The 24,975-nt window shown below is 38.9% G+C and overlaps 1 protein-coding gene across 16 annotated transcripts in view; it reads left to right on the top strand.

Moving 5' to 3' along the window:
• The window catches only part of BCAS3 (BCAS3 microtubule associated cell migration factor), a 569,341-nt gene that overhangs the window by 60,292 nt on the left and 484,074 nt on the right, over positions 1 to 24,975 (top strand). For all 16 annotated transcript variants that reach the window (XR_014238437.1, XM_082372026.1, XM_082372012.1 and 13 more), the window contains exon 7: positions 19,877 to 19,949. Coding sequence is in view for 15 of the 16 variants with exons in the window: in XM_082372026.1 (XP_082228152.1) it covers positions 19,877 to 19,949 (73 nt within the window). In the remaining variant the exon portion in view is untranslated. The remainder of the gene's footprint in view (positions 1 to 19,876; positions 19,950 to 24,975) is intronic.

Genomic DNA, 24,975 nt, shown 5'->3' with positions numbered 1-24,975 from the left:
CATGCATGCAGGATCTAGTTCCCTGACCAGGGATCGAACTCAGGGCCCCTGCATTGGGAGCATGGAGTCTTAACAACTGGACCACCAGGGAAGTCCCTCCCATGTCTTTTGAACATGTTCACATTCTCTTCTACCTTCTTGAGTAAATGGAGTATGTTTATCAGAGAGTTTAAATGTCAGCCTGTTCTATGGAAAGATATACTGTGTTTGTGGATTGGAAGAATTAAAATTGGTAAAGTGACCATGCTACCCAAAGCAATCTATAGATTCAGTGCAATACCTGTCACAATACCAATGACATTTTTCACAGAACTAGGACAAATAATTTTAAAATATGTATAGAAACACAAACGACCTTGAATAGCTAAAACAATCTTGAGAAAGAAGAACAGAGCTGGAGGTATCACACTTGCTGACTTCAGACTATACTACAAAGCTTCAGTAATACAAACAGTATGGTACTGGCACAAAAACAGACATAGATCAGTGGAACAGAATAAAGAGCCCAGAAATAAACCCATGCATTTTTGGTCAATTGATCTGTGACAAAGGAGGCAAGTACATACAGTGGAGTAAAGATAGTCTCTTCAATAAGTGGCGCTGGGAAAACTGGACAGCTACATGTAACAGAATGAAATTAGAACATTTTCTCGCACCATATACAAAAGTAAGCTCAAAATGGATTAAAGACCTAAATGTAAGACTCGAAATCATAAACATTCCTTGACATAAATTGTAGCAATATTTTTTGTATCTGTCTCCTAAAGTAAAGGAAATAGAAGCAAAAATAAACAAATGGGACCTAATTAAACTTAAAGGCTTTTGCACAGCAAAGGAAACCATTGACGAAATGAAAGAAAACCTACTGAATGGGAGAAAATGCAATGATATGACTGATAAGGGGTTAATATCTAAAATATATAAACAGCTCATACAACTCAACATCAGAAAAACAAACAGCCCCATTAAAAAATGGACAGAAGACCTGAATAGACATTTTCTCAAAGAAGATGTACAGATGGCCAACAGGCACATGAAAAGATACTCAACATCATTAATCATCAGAGAAATGCAAATCAAAACCACAAAACCTCATGCCTCTCAGAATGGCTGCCATCAAAAATGCCACAAATAACAAATGTTGGTGAGAAAAGGGAACCCTTGTACACTGTTGGTGGGAATGTAAGTTGGTGCAGCCACTATGGAGAACAGTATGGAGGTTCCTCAAAAAACTAAAAATAGAACTACCATATGATCCAGCAATTCCACTCCTAGGTATATATCCAGAAAAACAAAATAAAACAAAAACACTAATTCAAAAAGATTCATGCACCCCAGTGCAGTGTTCACAGCAGCACTATTTATAGTAGCCAAGATATAGAAACAACCTAAGTGTCCATCAACAGATGAATGGTTATGGAAGATGTGGATATACATGTACACACACACACGCACACACACGCACACACACACACACAATGAAATTTTGCCATTTGCAGCAACATGATTGGACTTAGAGGGTATTATGCTTAGTGAAATAAGTCAGACAGAGAAAGACAAATGCTATATACAATACCACTTCTATCTGGAATCTAAAAAATACAATAGTGAATATAACAAAAAAGAAGCGGACTTACAGATATAGAGAACAAATTAGTGGTTACCAGTGGGGAGGGGCAAGATAGGGTTAGGGGATTAAGAGTTACAAACTATTAGGTATAAAATGAGCTGCAAGGAGATACAAAGTACTGTATATAAAATAGGTAAACAACAAGGTCCTACTGTATAGCACAGGGAACTATATTCAGTATCTTTTAGTAAACTATAAGGGAAAAGAATCTGAAAAAGAATATGTATATATATGTATATATAACTGAATCACTTTGCTGCACACCAGAAACTAACACAACATTGTAAATCAACTATACTTCAATTTAAAAAAATTAAGCTACAAGGATATATTGTACAGCATGGGGAATATAGCCAATATTTTATAATTATATTGTGAATCACTATATTTTGAATCACTGTGTTGTACCCCAGAAACTTATATAATGTTGTAAATCAAGATTATCTCAAAAAAAAAGTCAATCTGTTCTATCAATTGATTGATCTTCTAATTATGGGTCAGAATTTCTTGCTTATTTGCATGCTTTGAAACATTTCTTTGGATGTCACACTTTGTGAATTTTATGTTGCTCAGGGCTGGTATTTTGTATTACTTTAAATATTTTTAGACTTGGTTCTGGGATATAGTCAAATTACTCAGTTTTTGTTTTGTACGTCTGGGACAGTCTTTAGTCTAGGGCAGGAGTGTGCTAACATTTTCTTAAAGGGTCAGCTAGGAAATATTTTAGGCTTGTGGGGTTTTTATTTGTAGATAAAGAAAAATAAATTGGGTTTGGATTTTGTTTGCAGGATAGTTTAAATTTTAATGTGTCTTTGGAGAAGCTGAATCTTAGATCCTTTAAAAGGTGCAAGCATTTTTAGAGTTATTGTAGTTTTAATTGTGCTTTCTTCTCTCTGGTGCTAGATGTAGTAGAAAAAGAAAATGATAAAAACACCAAGGGATTCTTTTTTTCTTTTGATTTTGTGAATAGTTAAAGGAGGCTTGAACTTTCTCTCTCCTCTTACTATTATCAAGGGACTACTATGATTCTTGCCTTATAGAGAATGGCTTTTTTTTTTTTCTTTTTTCTTTGCCTGTGATGCTTTTAGTCTTAAAAAACAAGAGGACTGGGCCTCAGTTGTTATCATTTGAATATCTTCTTGGCACCTACTGTTTAACCTAGTTGTCACTGAAATTTTACCTCTTGTTGCTTTTATTGTGTCTTCCAGTTTTTCTGTATGTATGTGTTCACTTTGGAAGTATTTTGGAATTTCTATTCTTTCACCTGTGGAACATGGAAAGAATCTGAGGCCAGGTGAATTTATCTAGCTTCATAGTTTACAGCAACAGCCAGACGCATGAACTAATCAAAACTCTCAAATTGTATAATATGAAAATAAAAACTACAACTGTGTGTGTGTGTGTCTGCAAAGGAGTGAGAAGCACAAAATTTAGGAGAATGGTTCCCCAGCAGTGGGTGGCTGACAGGGTTTAGGATGTATGAGTGTATGTTAGTAAATGGAAATTATTGGTAATGTTATACTTCTCATCTTGGGTGATGGGTTCATAGGTATTTATTATATTATTAAAATATAAAGAAGAGGTCCAAGCATTCAACGTTAAAGTGAATTATATTAATGGTCTGATTCTTTGTATTTGGGGCCTTAGGTGGAGAGGAGAAAGATGCAAGCAAGAGAAACCATATTCAGCAGTCTTTACTGGGTCAGAAGTGGAAATCAGAAATGAGAATTAAAAGTTTAGAGTGAAGGAGTAAAAGAGAGGGATATTTCTCTTTGTATGTATTTTACCTTGGGAGATTTTCTTATATAAAGATGTGTTACTTAAAGATGCTAATATTTTAAATTTAACAGTATTAAATCAGTTCTGCATTTTCAAAGTACTGTACTTATATATTTTCTCTAACCAGAACATGACTGCAGCTAACATGTGCTCTTGGTATTTTTATTCATATATTGAACAGGCTACTGTAGTATGATCTCAAGTTAATCATCTAATCTACTATAGTTTTATAGTCTTTCGAATGTAAATAATATCCTTCTTTTAAAATTTTTTAAATTATTTATTTATTTATTAAATTTCTTTCTTTATTTTTTGGCTGCATTGGGTTTTCGTTGCTGGGCGCGGGCTTTTTCTAGTTGCGACGAGCGGGGGCTACTCTTTGTTGTGGTGCGCAGGCTTCTCATTGCAGTGGCTTCTCTTGTTGCAGAGCGTGGGCTCTAGGCGTGCAGGCTTCAGTAGTTGTGGCATGCAGGCTCAGTAGTTGTGGCCTGTGGGCTCTAGAGCGCAGGCTTAGTAGTTGTGGTGCACGGGTTTAGTTGCTCCACGGCATGTGGGATCTTCCCGGACGAGGGCTCGAACTTGTGTCCCCTGCATTGGCAGGCGGATTCTTAACCACTGTGCCCCCAGGGAAGTCCCCTAAAATTTTTTTAAAATTGAGGCATAGTTGATTTACAATGTTGTGTTAGTTTCTGGTATACAGCAAAGTGATTCAGTTATATATATTTGTATATATACATATTTTTTTTTCAGATTCTTTTCCATTATAGTTTATTACAAGATATTGAATATAGTTCCCTGTGCTGTACAGTAGGATCTTGTTGCTTATCTATTTTATATATAGTAGTTTGTATCTGCTAATCTGAAAGTCCTAACTGTCCCCCCACTCTTTCCCCTTTGGTAACCAAAGTTTGTTTTCTGTGTCTGTGAGTCTGTTTCTGTTTCTGAGATTCCACATATAGGTGATATCATATAATATTTGTCTTTCTCCGTCTGACTTCACTTAGTATGATAATCTCTAGGTCCATCCATGTTGCTGCAAATGGCATTGTTTCATTCTTTTTTATGGCCGAATAACATTTCATTGTATATATACACACACACATGTACATACATATATATATGCCACATCTTCTTTGTCTATTCATCTGTTGATGGACAGTTAGGTTGCTTCCATGTCTTGGCTATTGTAAAATAGTGCTGCTATGAACATGGGGGTGCATGTTTCTTTTTGAATTTTAATTTTGTCTGGATATATGCCCAGGAGTGGGATTGCTGGATCATACAGCAACTCTATTTTTAGTCTTTTGAGGAACCTCCATACTGTTTTCCATAGTGTACATGCCAAATCTGGTGTATGGTGTGAGGGAGTGTTCTAACTTCATTGATTTACCCATGGCTATACAACTTTCCCAGTACCACTTGCTGAAGAGACTGTCTTTTCTCCATCGTATATTCTTGCCTCCTTTGTCAAAGATTAATTGATTGTAGGTGTGTAATAATATCCCTCTGTATCCTACTTCACAGAGCTATCATGAGGACAAATGAAGTAAACTATAATTTTTTTTTGGAAAATTTCCCTGCAAAAGTGACTAAAATGACCAGATGTCAAGAGGGCGCCCCATGGCCTCCACTCCACCACTGGCAGGAGGGAGTAAGTGGCTCTAGAATTCTGGGTGTCTACCCCATCACCATCTCCCTTTCCCCCTCTCATGGTACACTCACAGTGTTTCCATCACCGTCTAAGACCATGGGGACTTTTATCCTTGTTGACCTCAGTCACCATAGGAAGCCAGAGACCATCTCTCATCCTCACACTCTCCTCCAAATAGCATTCAGTTGTCAAACTTTTGAAATCTCTCTGTGGATTCCCCTACTCCCTCCACTACTCACCCCAACTCCTGAAGCCTTTTGACTGGGCCCTCTGGAAGTCACTGTCATCTGCAAAATTCCCTATATCCTCAACCTCTTTTGGAATGTTCTTTTCTTTTCCTCTTGTTGCAGTTTTCATTAGTTATTGCCTTTCAGTTTTTGAAGGTTATATTTTTTTATTTCATGGTTTTCTGTAGTACCACTGCTTTCACAATTCCTAATAGTTAATGATGTTGAACTTCTTTCATGTTCTTATTTGAAATCCCTATATCCTCTTTGGTGATATATCTATTCATGTCTTTTGCCAATTACTGTTGAATTTGGAGAGTTTTTTACATATTCTGGCTTCAAGTCGTTTGTTGGATATATGATTTGAAAAATTTTTTTTTCTGTCCGTGGCTTATCTCTTCATCACCTCAATTTAAATGAATTCCAATCAATCACTTTATTTTCAAATGAGAGGATTATTTCCTCAGGAATATTTTGCCACAAATTAATATGGATCCATCTACACATTATTAACTTTCATACTCTGTGTTTTTGGTTCTCATTTTTCGGATATTGTTATGTGGGGAAGTTGGTGCTTACTCAGCAAGAACTTTGTGTTCTTCAGCAAGATTTATTTCCCTGCGGTCTGTAAATCTTTTGAGGAACTGGACAAATCCCCAAAGTTTACTAGTTGATATAGTTGATCCCTGGGTGGCATAAAGGTTTTACATCTCTTTATAAGAGGATATAATTACCTAGCATGTAAAAACAGTAACCCTAGCATTTTACCAGGCAGTAGGATTCTTTTGGATGGAATTGAGTGGTTTATGCATGCCTGTTGGGTGTATGCTGTAAGTAGCATACAGTTGTGTGGGCAGATAAACTATAGGTTATGTACATGTTAACACTTATTTATTGTAAAACTGCGTTGTGTCCGAAGTAGTTTTTTCTAGGCAGATATTGAATAAACATCTAAATATAATTTTTGTAGTATACCTTTTGGTTACTACATTATTAGTGTTTTTAATGCTTCCTTTTTTTAAAAAAAAAAATTTTATTTATTTATTTTTGGCTGCGCCGGGTCTTAGTTGAGGCACACGGGATCTTTCATTGTGGTGTGCGGGCTCTTTGCGGTGCGCGGGCTTCTCTCTAGTTGTGGTGCGTGGGCTCTGTAGTTGTGGCACACGGGCTCAGTAGTTGCGGCGCATGGGCTTAGTTGCCCCGCGGCATGTGGGATCTTAGTTCCTTGACCAGAGATTGAACCCACATCCCCTGCATTGGAAGGCGGATTCTTAACCACTGGACCACCAGGGAAGTCCCTAAACTGCTTGATTTATTCTTGATTTATTCTTGTAGGCTTGCTGAGGGTGTGCCAAGACCTATCAGTGTGTTAATAGGAGGAATCTCATTTAGCACCTAGTTTCAGGCTGATTGGAAGCCAGACCCCCAGGCAGGATCTGTATAGAAATATATACAGTCCTGTGGGTCACATTTGTAATTCCTACTGGCCTCCAGTCCAGGAGATCTGTAGGTGTTCCCTGGGTGACAGTTACAAAAATTGGGGCTCTAGACAGTTGTACAAGCTCCTTTCTGGAAGGTCTTTTAGAGCTGTAGCAAGGTCAAAGAAAAAGAGGGATGGGTGTCTCCCTGGGAGCACCTCCTTAGCTCCTGGGTGTGTGGGAAACCTGAAACCTGTCCCTCAGGCTGAAGCTCCAGGCTAAGTAAATAGGCCCCTTTCACAGGAAGACTGGGGTTGAATTTCTTTTGGTGTTCTGTGCAATGCCCTGGGGATGGTGGCCTGCCAAGAACTGTCTTTTCAACTGTTACAGTCCCCTAGCGCTCCGTAATGTCAGCCTCCTTGTCCAACAGAGAGGGCAATCAAGGGGTGGCCCTTGTGTGGATTGCACATGCCTGCTGGCTTTAGCAGGTCAGCTGGAGAGTGTAAGCGGTGAGGCTGGCCCCCCGGCTTTCCAAACGCAGTGGGAAAATGTCTTGACCACACATGCCCATGGTTTCAGCAATGCAGCAGGACAGTGCCTTGCCTTTGTACCCCTACCAGCTTTGGTCTCGGAGTGGGAGAATGCTACACTGCTCATGCTTGTCCGCCTCAGCCAGGGAGTGGCTGAGTGTAGCCCCGGAATTTAGCTAGGGAGCAATGGAATGCCGTGTCTGTTCCTGCTTATCCACTCCAGCCAGTAATGAGGAAGTGCTGCAGCCCCCTGAGCTTTCCTGCTTCATCAAGGCAGTGGTTGCCACCACTTTCCCCTGATTGTCTTAGCAAGATTGGAGGGAGGGTGCTGCCGCTGATCTAGCCCAGCTATGCTAGCAGGGTACCAGGCGAGTGCAGTAATGGCATCCACCAGTGCCTCTCTCTCCAAGGGGAGATTCTGCTGTGCCCTGCCCCTCCAGCAGTTGCTTTTATTTTTACTTATTTTTAATTTGTATTTTATTTATTGTTGCTGCGCGCGGGCTTTCTCTAGTTGTGGTGAGCAGGGGCTACTCTTTGTTGTGGTGTGCAAGCTTCTCGTTGCAGTGGTTTCTCTTGTTGCGGAGCAGGGGCTCTAGGAATGCGGACTTCAGTAGTTGTGGTGCACAGGCTCAGTAGTTGTGGTGCGCAGGCTCAGTAGGTGTGGCTCGCAGGCTCTAGAGCTCAGGCTCAGTAGTTGTGGCACACGAGCTTAGTTGCTCCGCGGCATGTGGGATCTTCCCAGACCAGGGCTCAAACCCGTGTCCCCTGCATTGGCAGAAGGGTTCTTAACCACTGCACCACCAGGGAAGCCCTTGATGCGATTTTAAACGGGATTGTCTTCTTGCTTTCTCTTTTTGATAGTTTATAATTAGTGTATGAAAAGCAGTAGATCTAAAAAAATTTATTTATTTATTTATTTTGGCTGTGCTGGGTCTTAGTTGCGACATGCTGGATCTTTGTTGCGGCATGCGGACTTCTTAGTTGTGGCACGCGGACCTCTTAGTTGCGGCATGCGGACTCTTAGTTGTGGCATGCATTCAGGATTTAGTTCCCCAACCAGGGATGGAACCTGGGCCCCCTGCATTGGGAGCGAAGAGTCTTACCCACTGGACCACCAGGGAAGTCCCAATAGGTTTTTAAAATGTATTAATCTTGTATCCTGCAACTTTACCTAAGTCATTTATTAGTTCTAATAGTGGAGACTTCAGGGTTTTCTATATATGGTATCATGTCATTTCAAATAGTGACAGTTTTACTCCTTCCCTTCCAAATTTGGATGCCATTTATTTTTTTTCTTTGTCTGATTGCTGTGGCTAGGACTTCCAATGCTACATTAGACCGAAGCGGCGAGAATGGGCATCATTGTCTTGTTCCTGATGTTATAGGGAAAACTTTCAGCTTTTCACCATTGAGCGTGATGTTAGCTGTGGGTTTGTCATAAATGGGCTTTATTATGTTCAGATATGTTCCCTCTATACCCACTTTGATGAAAGTTTTTACCATGAACGAATGTTGAATTTTGTCAAATGCTGCATCCCATAGAAAGCTATGTTTCCATGTTCATTTGTCTCGAGGTATTTTCTGATCTCTTCGATTTCTTCATTGACCCATTGGTTTTTTAGTAGCATATTGTTTCATTTTTCCCATTTTTCTTCCTGTAATTGCTTTCTAGTTTTATACCATTGTGGTTGGAAAAAATGCTTGATACAACTCCTATTCTCTGAATTTGTTGAGAGTTATTTTTGGTCTAACATATGATCTATTCTGGAGAACATACCATGTGTACTTGATAAAAATGTGTATTCTGATCTTTTGGGATGGAATGTCCTGTAGATATCTATTAAGATTAACCTGTCTAATGCGTCATTTAAGACCATTGTTTCATTCTTGATTTTCTGTATGGATGTTTCGTCCATTGATGTAAGTGAGGCGTTAAAGTCCCTTACTATTAATGTATTATTGCCAGTTTCTCCCTTTATGTCTGTTAATATTTGCTTTATATATTTAGGTGCTCCTGTATTAGGTGCATATATGTTAATGAGTATTACATCCTCTTCTTGTATCGATCACTTTATCATTAAATAATGCCCTTCTTTGTCGTTTGTTATAGACTTTGTTATTAAGTCTATTTGGTCTGATATGAGTATTGGTACCCGCCCCCCCCCGTAAAAATTTCTTTTTACGTCTCTTTGCTTTCAGTTTGTGTGTGTGTCTTTAGCTCTTTTAAGCAGAATATAGAAGCATTTATTCCATTTACATTTAAAGTGATGTTTAAAAAAATTTATTTTATTTTTGGCTGCATTGGGTCTTCGTTGCTGCACACGGGCTTTCTCTAGCTGCAGTGAGTGGGGGCTACTCTTCATTGCGGTGCGCAGGCTTCTCATTGCGGTGGCTTCTCTTGTTGCGGAGCATGGGCTCTAGGTGTGCGGGCTTCAGTAGTTGTGGCACGTGGGCTCAGTAGTTGTGGCTCGCGGGCTCAGTAGTTGTGGCTCACAGGCTCTAGAGCACAGGCTCAGTAGTTGTGGCACACAGGCTTAGTTGCTCTGCAGCATGTTGGATCTTCCTGGATCAGGGCTCGAACCTGTATCCCCTGCATTGGCAGGCAGATGTGTAACCATTGTGCCACCAGGGAAGCCCCAGTGATTTTTGATTTGTGTGTACTCATTGCCATTTTGTTCCCTGTATTCTGGTTGTTTCTGTAGTTCTTCTCTGTACTTTTCCTCTTCTTTTAGTTTCTTCCCTTATGGTTTGATGATTTTATTTTTTTAGTGGTATGCTTGTGTTCCTTTCTCTCTAGTTTTTTGTGTATTTATTGTACGTTTTTGATTTGTTAATACCATTGGGTTCATATATGTTAATCTTTAATTGTATCTCCTGTTTTAAACTGGTAATCATTTAAGTTCTAACACATTCTAAAAGATCTACATTTTAACTCCTCTCCCCCACATTTTGTGTTTTTGATATCGTATTTTACATCTTCATGTTTATCCCATTATCCTTTTTATTCTAATGCATATTAGAATGCATATTCCAACTTGTTTTTGCCAAAAACATAAAACCCCCAGAATGATGAAATGAGTAGGACAATAAACTCCTGTATACCTTTGCCCTAGACTAATTACTAATATTTTGGTCACATTTTAGCCCACCTCTATTCTTATCACTCTAATCAACCACTATTAATGTCATGCACACAGTTTATTTCCTTTGCCACTGAACAACTTTCTTATTTGCTTCAGTTTTTTAATGCAGGTGTAATTTACAGTGGAGAAATGCAGAGATTTATCTGTTACAGTTTTGGGTTTTGACAAATACATACACTTATGTAAACCATACCTCTTTAAAGATTTTTTCTGTTACCCCAGAACGTTCTCACATGCCCTTTCCCAGTCATCCTTACCCCCTCGGAAGCATATACTGTTCCAACTTCTTTCACTTCAGAGGAGTAGTCTTCCCTTTTCTTGATGATGTTACATGTTATCAGTATATCTTTCCTTTTTATTGCTGAGTAGTGTTCCATTTTATGAATATATTTAATTATTCATTTTCCTGTTGGGTTGAATTTTTGAGCTATTATGAATAAAGCTGTTGTGAACTTTGTCATACAAGTCTTTATGTGTCATGGAGTTTGAGTTACCATTTGTGTGAGCTGAGACAGATAATCGAATGTGTATAATATGAGGCTCTGTTAAGTGCTTTAAAGAAAAACAAAGGAGCGGAAGCATGATAGAGGGTGATCTTTCTGATTGGAAAATACTTTAGCAATGACCTAAAAAAAGTATGTAAGAGAACTATGGAGATGACTGGGGTATAACTTGATAATTCCAAGGAGATAGCAGAAAATGGAGCGTTCCTGAGGCAGGAGTGTGCTTGGCATATTCCAATGTGGGTGAGCAGGGTAGAGGGCTAGGTCAGAGAGATATTGATACCATGGTAGAAGAGCAAGAAAGGAGTTAAGGACATGAACAGTGTTTTTTTTCTTACGAGGAAAGTAAATGAATGGATTCACAATACGACGGTTGCCAGCAACAATAATAACTGCATAAAGTTTATTGAGTTCTTACATGTTGCAGCACCTTGTTTAGTCCATTCCATATCTTATCTTTTTTAGACCTCACAACAATCCTATGTGAGGTATTGGCACTTATCTCCACTTTACGGATGAGAGAATTAAAGCACTAAGGGATTAGATACATTAGCCTTTATCAGTACATTTATTTATTTTCCAGCAGAGTTCTTCTTGGTCATAACTTTCTGACAGTAGATTTTTCAGTGAGCCAGGGTAGCAGAGGAACAAATCCTGGGCTGTCTTTCTGGTTCGCACGTGGTTTAGTACCACAATAACTTGGGAGAATTATTTAGCCTCTCAAAATCTCATTTTACTCCTTTGTCAATGTATGATTTGTACTTTGTGTTTATTAAGGTCTGGTGAGTCAAATCTGTGCAAGAGCACAAGGGGCCTGATCCTTGAAGAGAAATAATGCGATGCCACTAAATATTAAGGGATACCTCACATGCTGAACATTTTAACTTATGGAGGAAGATAATAAAGCCAGCAATAACTTAAAAATGTTGTGTTTAACATTTTAAACTTTCTGAAGTCACCGTGGAGTCTAAAATGTATACGCATGTTTTGGATACTTGAGGCAGATGCAAAGATTTACTTGGTGTTCATGGTTTTTTTTTTTTTTGGCTGCGTTGGGTCTTTGTTGCTATGCGCAGGCTTTTCTCTGGTTGCGGCAAGCTGGGGCTACTCTTCGTTGCGGTGCTCTGGCTTCTCATTGCAGTGGCTTCTCTTGTTGCAGAGCATGGGCTCTAGGCGTGCGGGCTTCAGTAGTTGTGGCACGCGGGCTCTAGAGTGCAGACTCAGTAGTTGTGGCGCGTGGGCTTAGTTGTTCCATGGCATGTGGGATTTTCCCGGAGCAGGGCTCGAACCCGTGTTTCTTGCATTGGCAGGCGGATTCTTAACCAGTGCGCCACCTGGTGATCATGTTTTGATAAAACTTCAAGGCAATAAGATTTCTGTCCTGTTTTTTTTGTGGTTGGTTGATGGTACCTGCAGCCTATGTGTCTGTTTTCCCATTTCTCTCTCTTCATCTCATCTTCCACTTTATCTCTGTCTTCTTTGTCCAAAAAAAATTCCTCACATTTTTCTCTGTTTAGGTGAGAAATAAACATGAAGAGTATTCAGTTCATAATGGTGATTGTTTTGTAGCACAAAATAGAACATTGCGTAATAAAATAGAACTTTTTAGTGGGAAAATATCTACACAGAATCTAAAATTACACACAATAAAATGTATTGACTACAAACTGACGATGAAATCATACTTTCTAGCTAAAATTTAGATCTGCAAATATGACTACAACTTGAAGCTCACATTGAGAGAATCTATGATGAAAATAGGTTTGGACAACCTCATTGAATTAAGTATTTTCTAAAAGAATTATTTCAATAAAATAACAAATGGAATGGAAGACTTGGAAACAGTTTAACTGATAAAATGAATTAAATTGTTCAATGGAATCTTTCTGCAGAAGGCACTCTCAGTTAAAATTAGTGCCTATTTAATACACTTCTGTGTAAAATGTCTGTTTTCCAGTCATCCTCAACATCAAAAGAGTAGAGCTGGAATATCTTACTATCAGTTGGATGTTTATTTGCCTCTGGATATGATTTTGGATCCATACAGAAGTGGTTTCTATTTGATATCTTGAAATCCTTAAGGCTGATCCATGAACTTAAACTCTTCAGTTAATGAGTTTACAATAGTGTGTATGATGGGGGGTTTTATTCAACATTTTCTGACATGCAAACTGTCTTGAATTTTGTTGAGGGGGAGAGGAGTTGGTGACTTGGTGGGCAAGCCCATTTTCATTACTTTAATTGTGCGATTTATTAGGATTTTAAGCTTTTTATAAATGTTTTAGTGTTACAGGACAGAATTAAAAGGATTTAGAATAAAAGGAGTTTAACAAAAGGACTTTGCAACAGGATTGCAATAGTTTTTATATTTGATGGATTTAGCTAACGGCTTTTCATTTCAATCATCGTGCTACATTCTGTTAAATGCTGTAGAACAGGTGTGTGTAACGTCATTCTCTCTATTGTACATGCAAATAAACACAATTTTATGTATAAAAAGTTAATCCTCTACAATTTGGAGGATTACATTATGGGAGGGTGATGACTCCGTTAGACATCTTGGAGAGTACATGCTATTTATATTGCAAGAAAAATCAGGTTAATAGCTACGGTGTTCATGAGATTATAGAATTTTTATACCAACACTTTAAAAAATTGTATTTATTCAAACCATCCACAAAGAAATTATTTAAGGCAGAGTTAAGGTTTTGTTACATGGTTTTCCAACTTTGAAAAAATTTAATGTAGAGTGCCTCAAAGATATTTGAAGGATTTGTTATGATTTGTTTGCTTACTGTAGATTCATCTTTTCTATTTACAAGGTTTTGGTAGTACAGTGGGGGCTTTTGGTTTTATGCTGTTCTTAAGTGAGGGCATTATTTTGTAGTTTAAATTTTTTGCTTGGTTACCTTTTCTGAATATCCATGACGCTTATCTTTAGTAAGCGTCAGGTGACTGACCTAGAGAACAGATTCGGTAGGACTGTTGTAACCCAGTAGATCAGCAGAAACCAATGGAATTCTTCAATTCAGGTTTGAGAAACACAAAAACAATCAAACCATTCTTGCCAGTATTATTTGCGTTTTAAAGACATGATGTATCATTCATCAAAATATCAAATTGGTATGTATAATACAGGTACAAACCATAAAGACCTTGTCAAAACACCAGGATGCAGAGGGAAAATAGGTATTGTTAAAGGTGAAGGTAAAATATGGAGGAGTGAAGAATTGGCCTTGTATAGCTGAAGTTCAATTATAATTAATTTGGAACATAAATGTTATGGGCTTTGGACCAGTTAATTTTTAACTTGTGCTTCGCTCGAAAGTCATATTGTTAATTGTGAAATCTGATTTATTTGTTTAGCAGGGGTAAGAGCACACAATCCGTAGTAAATTAATGTTTGGTGAAGATGTAGACACTGATCTTTATAAGCTTCTCAAAATTTAAATTAGTTATGGAGAACTTTATTCAGCAGCACTGTGTTTATAGTTTTGGATCCTTTTTTTTATAGTTTTGATCTTTTTAAGGTGTGATAATACAGTCTGTTAGTGGATCATAGAACTTGTCTTAACCTATTTAGTATAATTATTATCACAATTTAAAAGTATATTATGTCAGATCACAATCTAAATGTGTAACCATTAACCTGTCCTCCTCTGGATTAAACCTCATTATTTTTGGAGGGATCCATTAACGAGGATTATTAACATTAACATTACTGTTGCTCTTTACCATCTAGCAAAGAAATGAAACATTATTAAAAGAGAGCTGAAGTCCCCTGGCTACCTCTCCCAAATATTGTCTTCATCCTAAACCCCTAAGAGGACTATTCCTATCCTGAAATTGGTGTTTGTGTGTTTATGTCTTTAGCACTTAAGATAACTAAATATCTGTCTATACATCTAACTACACACACTCACGTGGGCACACACTTGTTGAAGCACACAACTTGTACCTTTTTCAAATTGTGGTAAAAATCACATAACATAAAATTTAACGTCTTTAGGGCTTCCCTGGTGACGCAGTGGTTAAGAGTCCGCTTGCCAATGCAGGGGACACGGGTTCGAGCCCTGGTCCGGGAAGATTCCACGTGTCGTGGAGCAACTAAGCCCGTGTGCCACAACTACTGAGCCTGCGCTCTAGAGCCCGCGAGCCACAATTACTGAAGCCTGTGCGCTTGAAGCCTGTGCGCTTGGAGCCTGTGCTCTGCAACAAGAGAAGCCACCACAGTAAGAAGCCCGCGCACCACAACGAAGAGTAGGCCCCCCCCGCCCCCGCTCACTGCAACTAAAGAAAGCCCACATGCAGCAGCAAAGACCCAAGGCAGCCAAACATAAAGAAAAAAAAAAATTACCATCTTTAAATCTTTACAAACTTTTTTTTTCCTGCCCAGCCGTGCTGTGCAGCATGCAGGATCTTAGTTCCCTGACCAGGGATTGAACCTGTGTCCCGTGGTCCCATGAAGTGGAAGCACAGAGCCCTAACCATTGGACTGCCAGGGAATTCCCGACAAACTTTTAATTGTACCGCTTGGCAGTGTTAAGTGCATTCAAAGAACTCTGTACCCATTGAACACCAGCTCTCCATTTCTCTCTCCGTCACTAGTCCCTGGTAATCACCTTTTTCTTTCTGTTTCTAGGAATTTGACTACTTTAGATTCCCCACACAAGTGGAATAGTATTTGTCTTTTTGTGAATAGTGTATTTCATTTAGCATAATGTCCTCAAGATTCATCTGTGTGTAGCATGTGACAGGATTTCCTTTTTAATATATACATTTTCTTTATCCAGTCATCATTTGATGGACATTTGTATTGCTGCCACCTTTTGCTATTGTGAATGATTCTTTAGTGAACATGGGTGTTCAAGAGCTTGCTACCTCTTTTTAAAATTAATATTTTAAGAGCATTTTTTAGTTACCAAAATTGAGCAGAAAGTACAGAGAGTTGCTGTGTATCTCCTGACCCCTCACATCTCACAACTTCCCCCACTATTCATACCCTGCACCACAGAGGTACCCACACTGACATCATTATCACCCAAAGTCCACAATTCTCATTAGGCTTCCCTATTGGTGTTGTACATTCAGCTGGTTTTGACAAATGCATAAGGACATGTATCTACCATTGTAGTGTCCGAACAGAATAGTTTTCCTGCCCTAAGCATCCTCTGTGCTCTACTTACTCATGCCTCCCTCCTTCTTAACCCCTGAAGACCCCTCATCTTTTTACTGTCTCAGTATTAAAAACTGTCTTTTGCCTTTTCCAGAGCCATTCAGTATGTATTTGTTTCCCCCATGTTTTTTCATGGCTTGATAGCTCATTTCATTTTAGTCCTGAGTCATATTCCGTTGTCTGGAGGTACCACAGTTTATTTATCCACTCATCTACTGAAGGGCATCTTGATTGCTTCCAAGTTTTGGCAACTGGAAACAAAGCTGATATAAATGTCCATGTGCAGGTTTTTGTGTAAACAAAGTCTTCAACTCCTTTGGGTAAATACCAAGGAGCATGATTGCTGGATCTTGTAGTAAGAGTATGTTTAGTTTAGTAAGAATCTGCCACACTGTCTTACAATGTGGCTGTACCGTTTTGCATTCCCTGTAGTGACGGTTGAGAGTTCTTGTTGGTCTGAATCCTTGTCAGCATCTGGTATTGTAGTTGTTTTACATTTTGGCTGGTCTAGTATGTGTGGAGTGGTATCTTATTGTTGTTTTGATTTGAATTTCCCTGATGACCTGTGATGTGGAGCATCTTTTTTTTTTTTTAATTTTTATTTATTTATTTATTTTATTTTTATTTTATTTATGGCTGTGTTGGGTCTTCATTTCTGTGCGAGGGCTTTCTCTAGTTGCAGTGAGCGGGGGCCACTCTTCATCGCGGTGCGCGGGCATCTCACTGTCGCGGCCTCTCTTGTTGTGGAGCACAGGCTCCAGACGCACAGGCTCAGTAGTTGTGGCTCACGGGCCCAGTTGCTCTGCGGCATGTGGGATCTTCCCAGACCAGGGTTCGAACCCGTGTCCCCTGTATTGGCAGGCAGATTCTCAACCACTGCGCCACCAGGGAAGCCCCGACATATGTACCTTTTTAAAGAGCATAAACGAAATTACATAATATTAAAAGAAAATATTTATCCTCTTTATTCTATCTTCCATTAAAAAAAAAACCTGCCTTCTGAAATATTACATATTTACCAGAAAGTTGCAAAAATACTACAGACAGGTCTTGTGCACCCTCTGCCCAGCTGGTTACATCTTATATACAATATAAAAACCAGGAAACTGACATTGGTGGAATGTATGCACATAGTTCCATGTCATTTTATCACATGTGTAGATTCATGTGACCACTACCATAATGAAGATACAGATCTATTTCATCACTACAGTAATCTCCCTCACACCATCTCTGTCCACCATCCCTAACCTTTGGGAATTTATCAGTCTGTTTTCCATCTCTACTAATTTTGTCATTTCAAGAGTATTACGTAAATGGACTTACACAGTATTGCTTTTTCACTTAGCACAAGTTTGTTGAGGTGTATCCAAGTTGTTTAGTGTATCAGTAGTTAGTTCCTTCTTACTACTGATTAATATTTCATGGTGTGAAGGTAAAATTCATCTGCTGAAGGACATCAGGGATGATTTCACTTATTTTGCTGTTTAAAATAAATCTACTATGAAATTTGTGTACAAGTTTGTGCGGGTGTAGTTTTTATTTTTCTGGGATAAATGCCCAGTAGTATGATTGCTGGGATATATGGTAAGTGTATGTTTAGGTTTTTTGTTTCTGCTCTTTTAAAGAAACTGCCACACTTTTCTCTAAAGGGGCTGTACTATTTTATATTTCCACCAGGAATGTGTGAAAGATCTAAGTTCTCTGCATTTTTGTCAGCATTTGCTTTTTACATTTCGCTGGTAACGAATGTTGTTGAAAATCTTTTCATTTGCATATCTGCTTTCCATATCTTATTTTCAGTGAAATATCTCATGTCTTTTGCCCATTTAAAGTTGGATTTTTGTTTTTTAGTTTTGAGTATGTTGAGATTATTTCATATATTCTAGATGGGTCCTTTGTCAAATATGTGTTTTACAAGTATTTTTTCCAATGTGTAGCTTGTTTTTAATTTTAATTATAGCCAAGTTATTGCTTTTTTCGGTCTCATGGATCATATTTTCTGGTGTCATGTCTGAGACCTCTTCACCAAACCCTAGGTCCTGCGATTTTCTTTTGTTTTCTTCTAAAAGTTATATAGTTTTACATTTTAATCTCTGATCCATGTTGAGTTAATTTTAGGTAAGGTGTTCTATTTCCAGTTTTATTCTTTTCCTATGGGTATGCAGTTGCTTCAGGACCATTTGTTGAAATGGTCAAATCGTGTTACTCCGCTTAATTGCCTTTACACCTCTTTCAAAAATCAGTTGACCATATTTGTTTGGGTCTATTTCTGGATTGTCTTCTGTTCCATTAATCTGTGCATCTTCTGTCAACTTTATATATCCGTTTACTTAGATTGTCTTTCATTTCCTGCCTCAGCATTTTGTAGTTTTCAGTATCTAAGTCCTGTATATATTTTTTAGATTTATACCTGAGTATTTAATGTTCTTTTGAGCAGTTATAAATGGTATTATATTTTTAATCTATAATTCTGTAATTCTGTATGCTTGTTGCTAGTATATAGAAATACGGTTGATATTTTGTATGTTGATCTTGACTCTGGTGACCTTGCTGAGCTAACTCACTAGCTCTAGAAGTTTTTGTTGTTGTTGATTCCTTGGGATTTTCAATGTATCAATCATGTTATCTGCAAATAGGGAGTTTTATTTCTTCCTTTCTTATCTGTATGACTTTTCCCCCCTTTCTTTTCTGCTTCGTTGCCTTGTCTAGAACTTCCAGTACTATGCTGAATAGCAGTGGTGAGAGTGGAGTCCTTGCCTTGTTCTTGCAAAATTTTTGTTTGTCCTTGTTTGTTCTGTGAAAAGTTTTGAAACATTTCATGGATTCTTTCCTCCTCTGTTTTTCTCTTTTCTCTCTTTTTGGAATTCCTACCTACGTACTGGAACTTTGAGACTGTCCTTTAACATTTCTCTTGTGTATGTGTTTGTGTGTGTGTATAAATTAATGCTGTTTTTCTTTTTTGTTTTTGGTGTTTTTGCTGTGTTCTCTAGGAAATTTTCTCTGATGCTTGTGTTGAGTTTTTAAATAATATCTACCTTGTTTTTAACTTCTCAGAGCTCTTTTATTTTCTAAGCGTCAGTTTTTCATTGCATTCTTATATTGTTTCATGCCCAAAATATCTTCTCATATTTTTAAAATTATTAATGATGGTTTCAAAATTTTTGAAACTTTCTTCCTGTAGAGAGTTAACCACTTTTCCAGGTGCTTGTACCTGTTCGTAAGCAGCAAACTAAAAGGCTGATTGCAAGCAATGTGTATGTGTTTGCCAACCTCTAACTTTATTGAGGGTGCTGTGGTTGTGCTGTTTCTTGGAGCTCTCTGGTTGACAGTGTCTTTCAGTCTTTCTCCATGGACTGACTGATTTTATTTTTTCCTAATACATTGCTATTCATTTTACTAGTCTTTTTTCAGGATATGGCATTGTTGTGTATTGAGAATGGCCTGAAATTTTGAAGTTTTTAAAGTTTCTATTGTGACCTTCCTTTATTTAGTTTTGAAATCAAGGTTATACAACTCTTAGGTAATTAGTTGGTGGAATTGGGGGTGGTTTTCTGATTTCATGGTGAATGTGTATAAGATTGACTTTGCTAATTTTAAAAATAGATTTTTAAATGTTGGTTCAATTTTAAAAATAGTTATAAGTTTATTTATAGCTCTTCTAGTTTTTGTTCAGTCAACTGTATAAATATATCAATTTAAATGAATGTTTTGCTATCTCTTTAGCTGTAAATGTTTTGAGAGAATGAAAATAATGGGAAATATACAAGAATACTTCTCAAAGTTTTATTTTACATTTTATTTCATGTTCCTTATCAGGTGCTCCAAAGTGTGACAACTTTGCTGAAAAAAGGCCCCTCCTTGGTGTTTGTAAGAGCACTGGATCTTCTGGGTAAGGAATTTAAAAAAATTTCTTTGAGCCACTGTTAAAATTTTGTATTATTTCAGAGGGGGAACTTTGATGTCTTCAAATCTTTGTTTACCATAAGAGTATGCTCTTACAAGACAGATGGGAAAGGAAATAAAAACATATTTTGGGTTTTTGTCACTCAGTCCTTGTGATTTTTCTGCTCACTGTTTTCTCAAATGTAGGGTGATAGCAAAACATGAAAGCAAGCCAGCAGTACATCAGAATTCAGTCTTGAAATAAAAGATTAGCATCATTAAGAAAAATGTGTTTCAGTTTATGTGTTTATTTAGTATTTATAATGGCCTCCTACAGTGGATTAGGACTTACTGTTAGGTCGTCGTGGTCGTCGTCATCATCATCATCATCATCACCATCATCATCATCATCATCATCACCACCACCATCATTAACATTTACTGTTGTTGTAGCATGTGCCTGACATGGTTCTAAAGGCATTCCATGAATTTTCTCTTTCATTTCTTTCAGCAATACTATGAAATAGATACTGTTCTTAGTCCCATTTTGCAGTTTAGAAAAACTCAGGCGCTGAATTCACACAGTGGAGCTGTGGATTCAAACCCAAGCAAGCATTCTCTTAATTCCGTGCTGGTTACATTTGTGACCATGAGAGGACTATGGACAAAGATGATTAATAGTTATTACTCAGGAAGTCAGGTTTTCCCCACTTTCTCTGTATAGTAAATGAGAATATATGCTTCTTAATGGCTTATAGTGATTTAGTTATCAGGTTTGTCGTGACCTTTTCACTATGTAATTCCAATTCAACCGCTGGTAAAATTGCAATGGCCTCTACAAACCATGTAATTGAAAGTTACTGGGTAGGCAGTCCAGGGCTAGTGAAGTGTTTCTGTGATGTGTCATTAATGACCTAGGTTCTTTCCATTTCTAGTTTTGAGATCTTTTAGAATATGACCCCTTCCCCTAATGATCTCAAGAAGGCTACTGTCTTTTCAGTTAGTGCCTCTCCTCCACTTGAACTCCTAGCTACAAGGTAAGCAGGGATATGATTATGGGTTTGTTAGGAAGGTAGAGGATCAAAATGAGTATTAGGCTTGGCAACCAGTAGTCCCTGCCTTGTGCTTTCAGCTGATAGTGTACACTCTAGGTCATGGTTGCAGTGCAGAAGGGAAGAATGTGCTAGTGGTGTTACATGATTAGGTCTTGGAATCTTAATCGTTGCTTTCTGGGGAAATGGTTTGACTACATGCATTACAAGGCAGTTTTCTTCCAGTGTAAATTTTTGGGTTGAAGTGGGCAAAAATTTACTTTGTACTCATCACTCTGCCGGGTATGGGATGAGGATACAAAGCATGAAAACCTAATTCCTTGTCCCAAAGACTTAAGGATGCTGCTGAAAACAAAAACATAGCACACAGAAAATGATTGTGATATAATGATGTGTAATAGGAATTCAAAGAAGGTAGAGATCAGTGTGCATGGATTAATGGGAGATGGCCTCATGAGGAAGGCACAGCATATGCTGGATCTAAAGGAATAAGAAAGTTTGGCAGTACATGTAGAAGACTAAGGACTTCCAAAGTAGGTTATAAAGCTATAGAAGGGGGACAGAAACTGGTATAAATATACTTAGGAAAGATGGAGGTTTGTGACTTAGAATGAAGTCCATCTGCAAAACAAGTAATAACAACCATTTCCGTGCTCTAGAACTCAACCAAAGGCTTCCAACAATGTGGAAAGTGTTTATGTTTGAGAAACTGGTAAATATTAAGCCATAACAGTGGGAATCTGTCGCATTCATGCCCGGAAGCTGCTCCCATCACACTCCACCCTTTCCCCTTCCAACTTGGTTGATTTTCCAGGGTGTGCAATGTCATGACCATGCCCAGCAGCATTGTCCCTGGAAGTTATGGTCTTGGGGTCATGAGAGTTGTGCAGGCCCATGGCTCTTTTAGCCTAAAGTCATGGTTAGCTGAGGCTTCATGTAGGTGCAGAGGAGCCGTGAAAGCATCCAGGGAAAGCTAAAATCTGGAAGACTTGAAAATGTCTGCCTGTTGAACATGTTCCTCTACCCACACATAGATCCTTTTGGAAAGGATGACAACCTTTATTGACTTAGGGTATTTGAGCAAATTCTCTGTCGAATGTTTGGCTAAGTCACTAAGCTACTTAGACACAGGGGCAACCCCCAGGCAAGCAGGCTTTAAAATGAAAACAAGAATTAAAGAAAAGCAAAACTCAGCAGAGGCATTAGTAACTGCACATTGTGGAGGAAGAGAGATTTCCAGAATTCTTATACTATTTTATATAACATGTCTAGTTTTCAACATAAAATTATGATACATACCAAGAAATAGGAAAGTGTGATATATTGAGAAAAGTAGGCGATAGAAAGTGTTCCTGATTGTTTCCAATGTTAAAATTTGTAGACAGGGCTTTTAAAGCCGTTATTCTACGTATGTTCTAAGAACTAAATGAACCGTTTCTGGAATGATAGGAAAGTATGATAACAGTGACTGAACAAATAGAGAATCTCAATAAGAAATTAGAAATTGTAGAAAAACCAAATGGAAATTCTGGAGTTGAAGAGAAAAAAGGTGAAATAAACTCTCTGGAAGAACACAACACCATATTCAAGTCAGCACAAGTATCAGGGAACGGGTGTGTTGACAAGCGAGCTGAAAGGGAATGGGAACCACGCAGAAGACGGGAAACACCTGTGGTGAAAGAAAACCTTGTTGATTTCACTCTTCCTGGTGTTTAGGTCCCTGTAATTCAGGCGCACCCAGTCCTGTTGAAGCCCCACAAAAAGATGTGTTTACGGAAGGTGCTCAGCTACCTACTGGGTTTGGTTTGCAGGTTTTGAAAGATTTCCCATTCCTTAGCAACCCTGCTTAACTGTATGATTAAGGAGATTGTTTTTATTTTTACAGGATTCATTTATTGAGGTATCACTTTATCAAAAAATAAGACACAAAAGGAAGGGTAAGGTGATAACATATAGTAGGTGATGAGATCATTTATTGAGGGATGACCATGATGGTATGCAGGTTATATTAGTCAGGGTTCTCCGGAGAATCAGAACCAGTGGGATGTGGGATGTATGTGTGTGGGGAGGGAGGGAGTGGGGGATTGATTTTAAGAAATTGTCTCACATGATTGTGAGGGCTGCAGATCCAAAATCTGGAGACTGAGGGAAGAGTTACAATTTCAATCCAAAGACAGAATTCCCTCTTCCTCCAAGGAAGTCAGTGTTTTAAAATTTTATTAGAACTTTGAACTGATTGGATGAGTCCCACTCACATTATGAAGCATAATCTGCTTTACTCAAACTGCTGATTGAAATGGTAGTCTTATATAAAAAATACTTTCAGAGAAACATCTAGAATAATATTTGACCAAATCTGGTTATTGTGGCCTAGCCAAGTTGACACATTAATCACCACAGGGGCGATGAATATAGTTCTGATTAAAATAGCATTTGCGGAACTTCCCTGGTGGCGCAGTGGTTAAGAATCCGCCTGCCAATGCAGGGGACACAGGTTTGAGCCCTGGTCTGGGAAGATCCCACATGCTGCGGAACAATTAGGCCCGTGTGCTGAAACTGCTGAACCTGCAGTCTAGAGCCCGTGAACCACAACTGCTGAGCCTGCGTGCCTAGAGCCCCTGCTCCACAACAAGAGAAGCCACCGCAATGAGAAGCCCGCACACCGCAATGAAGAGTAGCCCCCGCTCGCCATGACTAGAGAAAGCCCATGGGCAGCAACGAAGACCCAATGGAGCACCCCCCGCCCCCCCCCAAAAAATAGCATTTGCTGGGCTTCCTTGGTAGTGTAGTGGTTGGGAATCCGCCTGCCAAGGCAGGGGACACGGGTTCGAGCCCTGGTCTGGGAAGATCCCACATGCCGTGGAGCAACTAAGCCCATGTGCCACAACTGCTGAGCCTGTGCTCTAGAGCCCACGAGCCACAACTGCTGGGCCCATGTGCCACAACTACTGAAGCCCATGCACTGCAACGAAGAGTGGCCCCAGCTTGCCGCAACTAAAGAAAGCCCGTGCACAGCAACGAAGACCCAACGCAGCCAAAAATAAATAAATAAATTTATAAAAAAAAATATAGCATTTACCTATTTCAGAAAAGTCTATTGTAGGCACTCATTTCTCCTGTCCCATTTCTGCTCCTTAAATTAATTTATTTCATAGTAGGAGAATCATTCTGGAAAGAGACTGCTATATGTCTGTATCATTTGCTGGGTTGTTTTAAGAATGGTTATTGATAAATAAATGCAAAGATATTTCCTTCTTGTTTTTTTTTTGTTTTTTTGTTTTGTTTGCTTTTTTCTTTTGGCTGCACTGGGTCTTCGTTGCTGCGTGGGCTTTCTCTAGCTGTGGTGAGCGGGGGCTGCTCTTCGTTGTGGTGCGCAGACTTCTCATTGCAGTGGCCTCTCTTGTTGCGGAACACAGGCTCTAGGAGCGCAAGCTTCAGTAGTTGCCGCACGTGGGCCCTATGGTGTGCGGGCTTGAGTAGTTGTGGCTCACGGCTCTAGGTCGCATGGGCTTCAGTTGTGGTGTGCAGGCTCAGTAGTTGTGGCTCGTGGGCTCTAGAGCACAGGCTCAGTAGTTACGGCACACGGGCGTGGTTGCTTCACGGCATGTGGGATCTTCTGGGCTAGAACCTGTGTCCTCTGCATTGGCAGGCTAATTCTTAACCACTGTGCCACCAGGGAAGTCCTCCTTGGTTTTAAGCACAGTGCCTTCTAACTAGCAGGCTCTCAAAAATATTTATTTTTTGCTAAATGAATTTTAGTAAGCTTGCTATGCAGTCATACTAGTCCTTTATTTGAATATTAGTAACACTTTTTTATGGTTGAGAAAATGTCTTAATCTGAGGAACCCACATGTCCTGAACCTGGGTGTTGATATCTTCTTCAGAGCCTGTGGTGCACAAAATTTTACGACCCCCTTCACCCTTTGGAGACATAAGAGACATGTCTGTTGCCGTTCATTTCCGTGGCAAATGCTTTATTGA

This window comes from Balaenoptera borealis (genome assembly GCF_965194805.1).
Source record: "Balaenoptera borealis genome assembly, chromosome: 20".
Lineage (NCBI taxonomy): Eukaryota > Metazoa > Chordata > Mammalia > Artiodactyla > Balaenopteridae > Balaenoptera > Balaenoptera borealis.
Note: the sequence above shows the minus strand (reverse complement) of the source record. Positions and strands in the feature narration are given on the sequence as shown.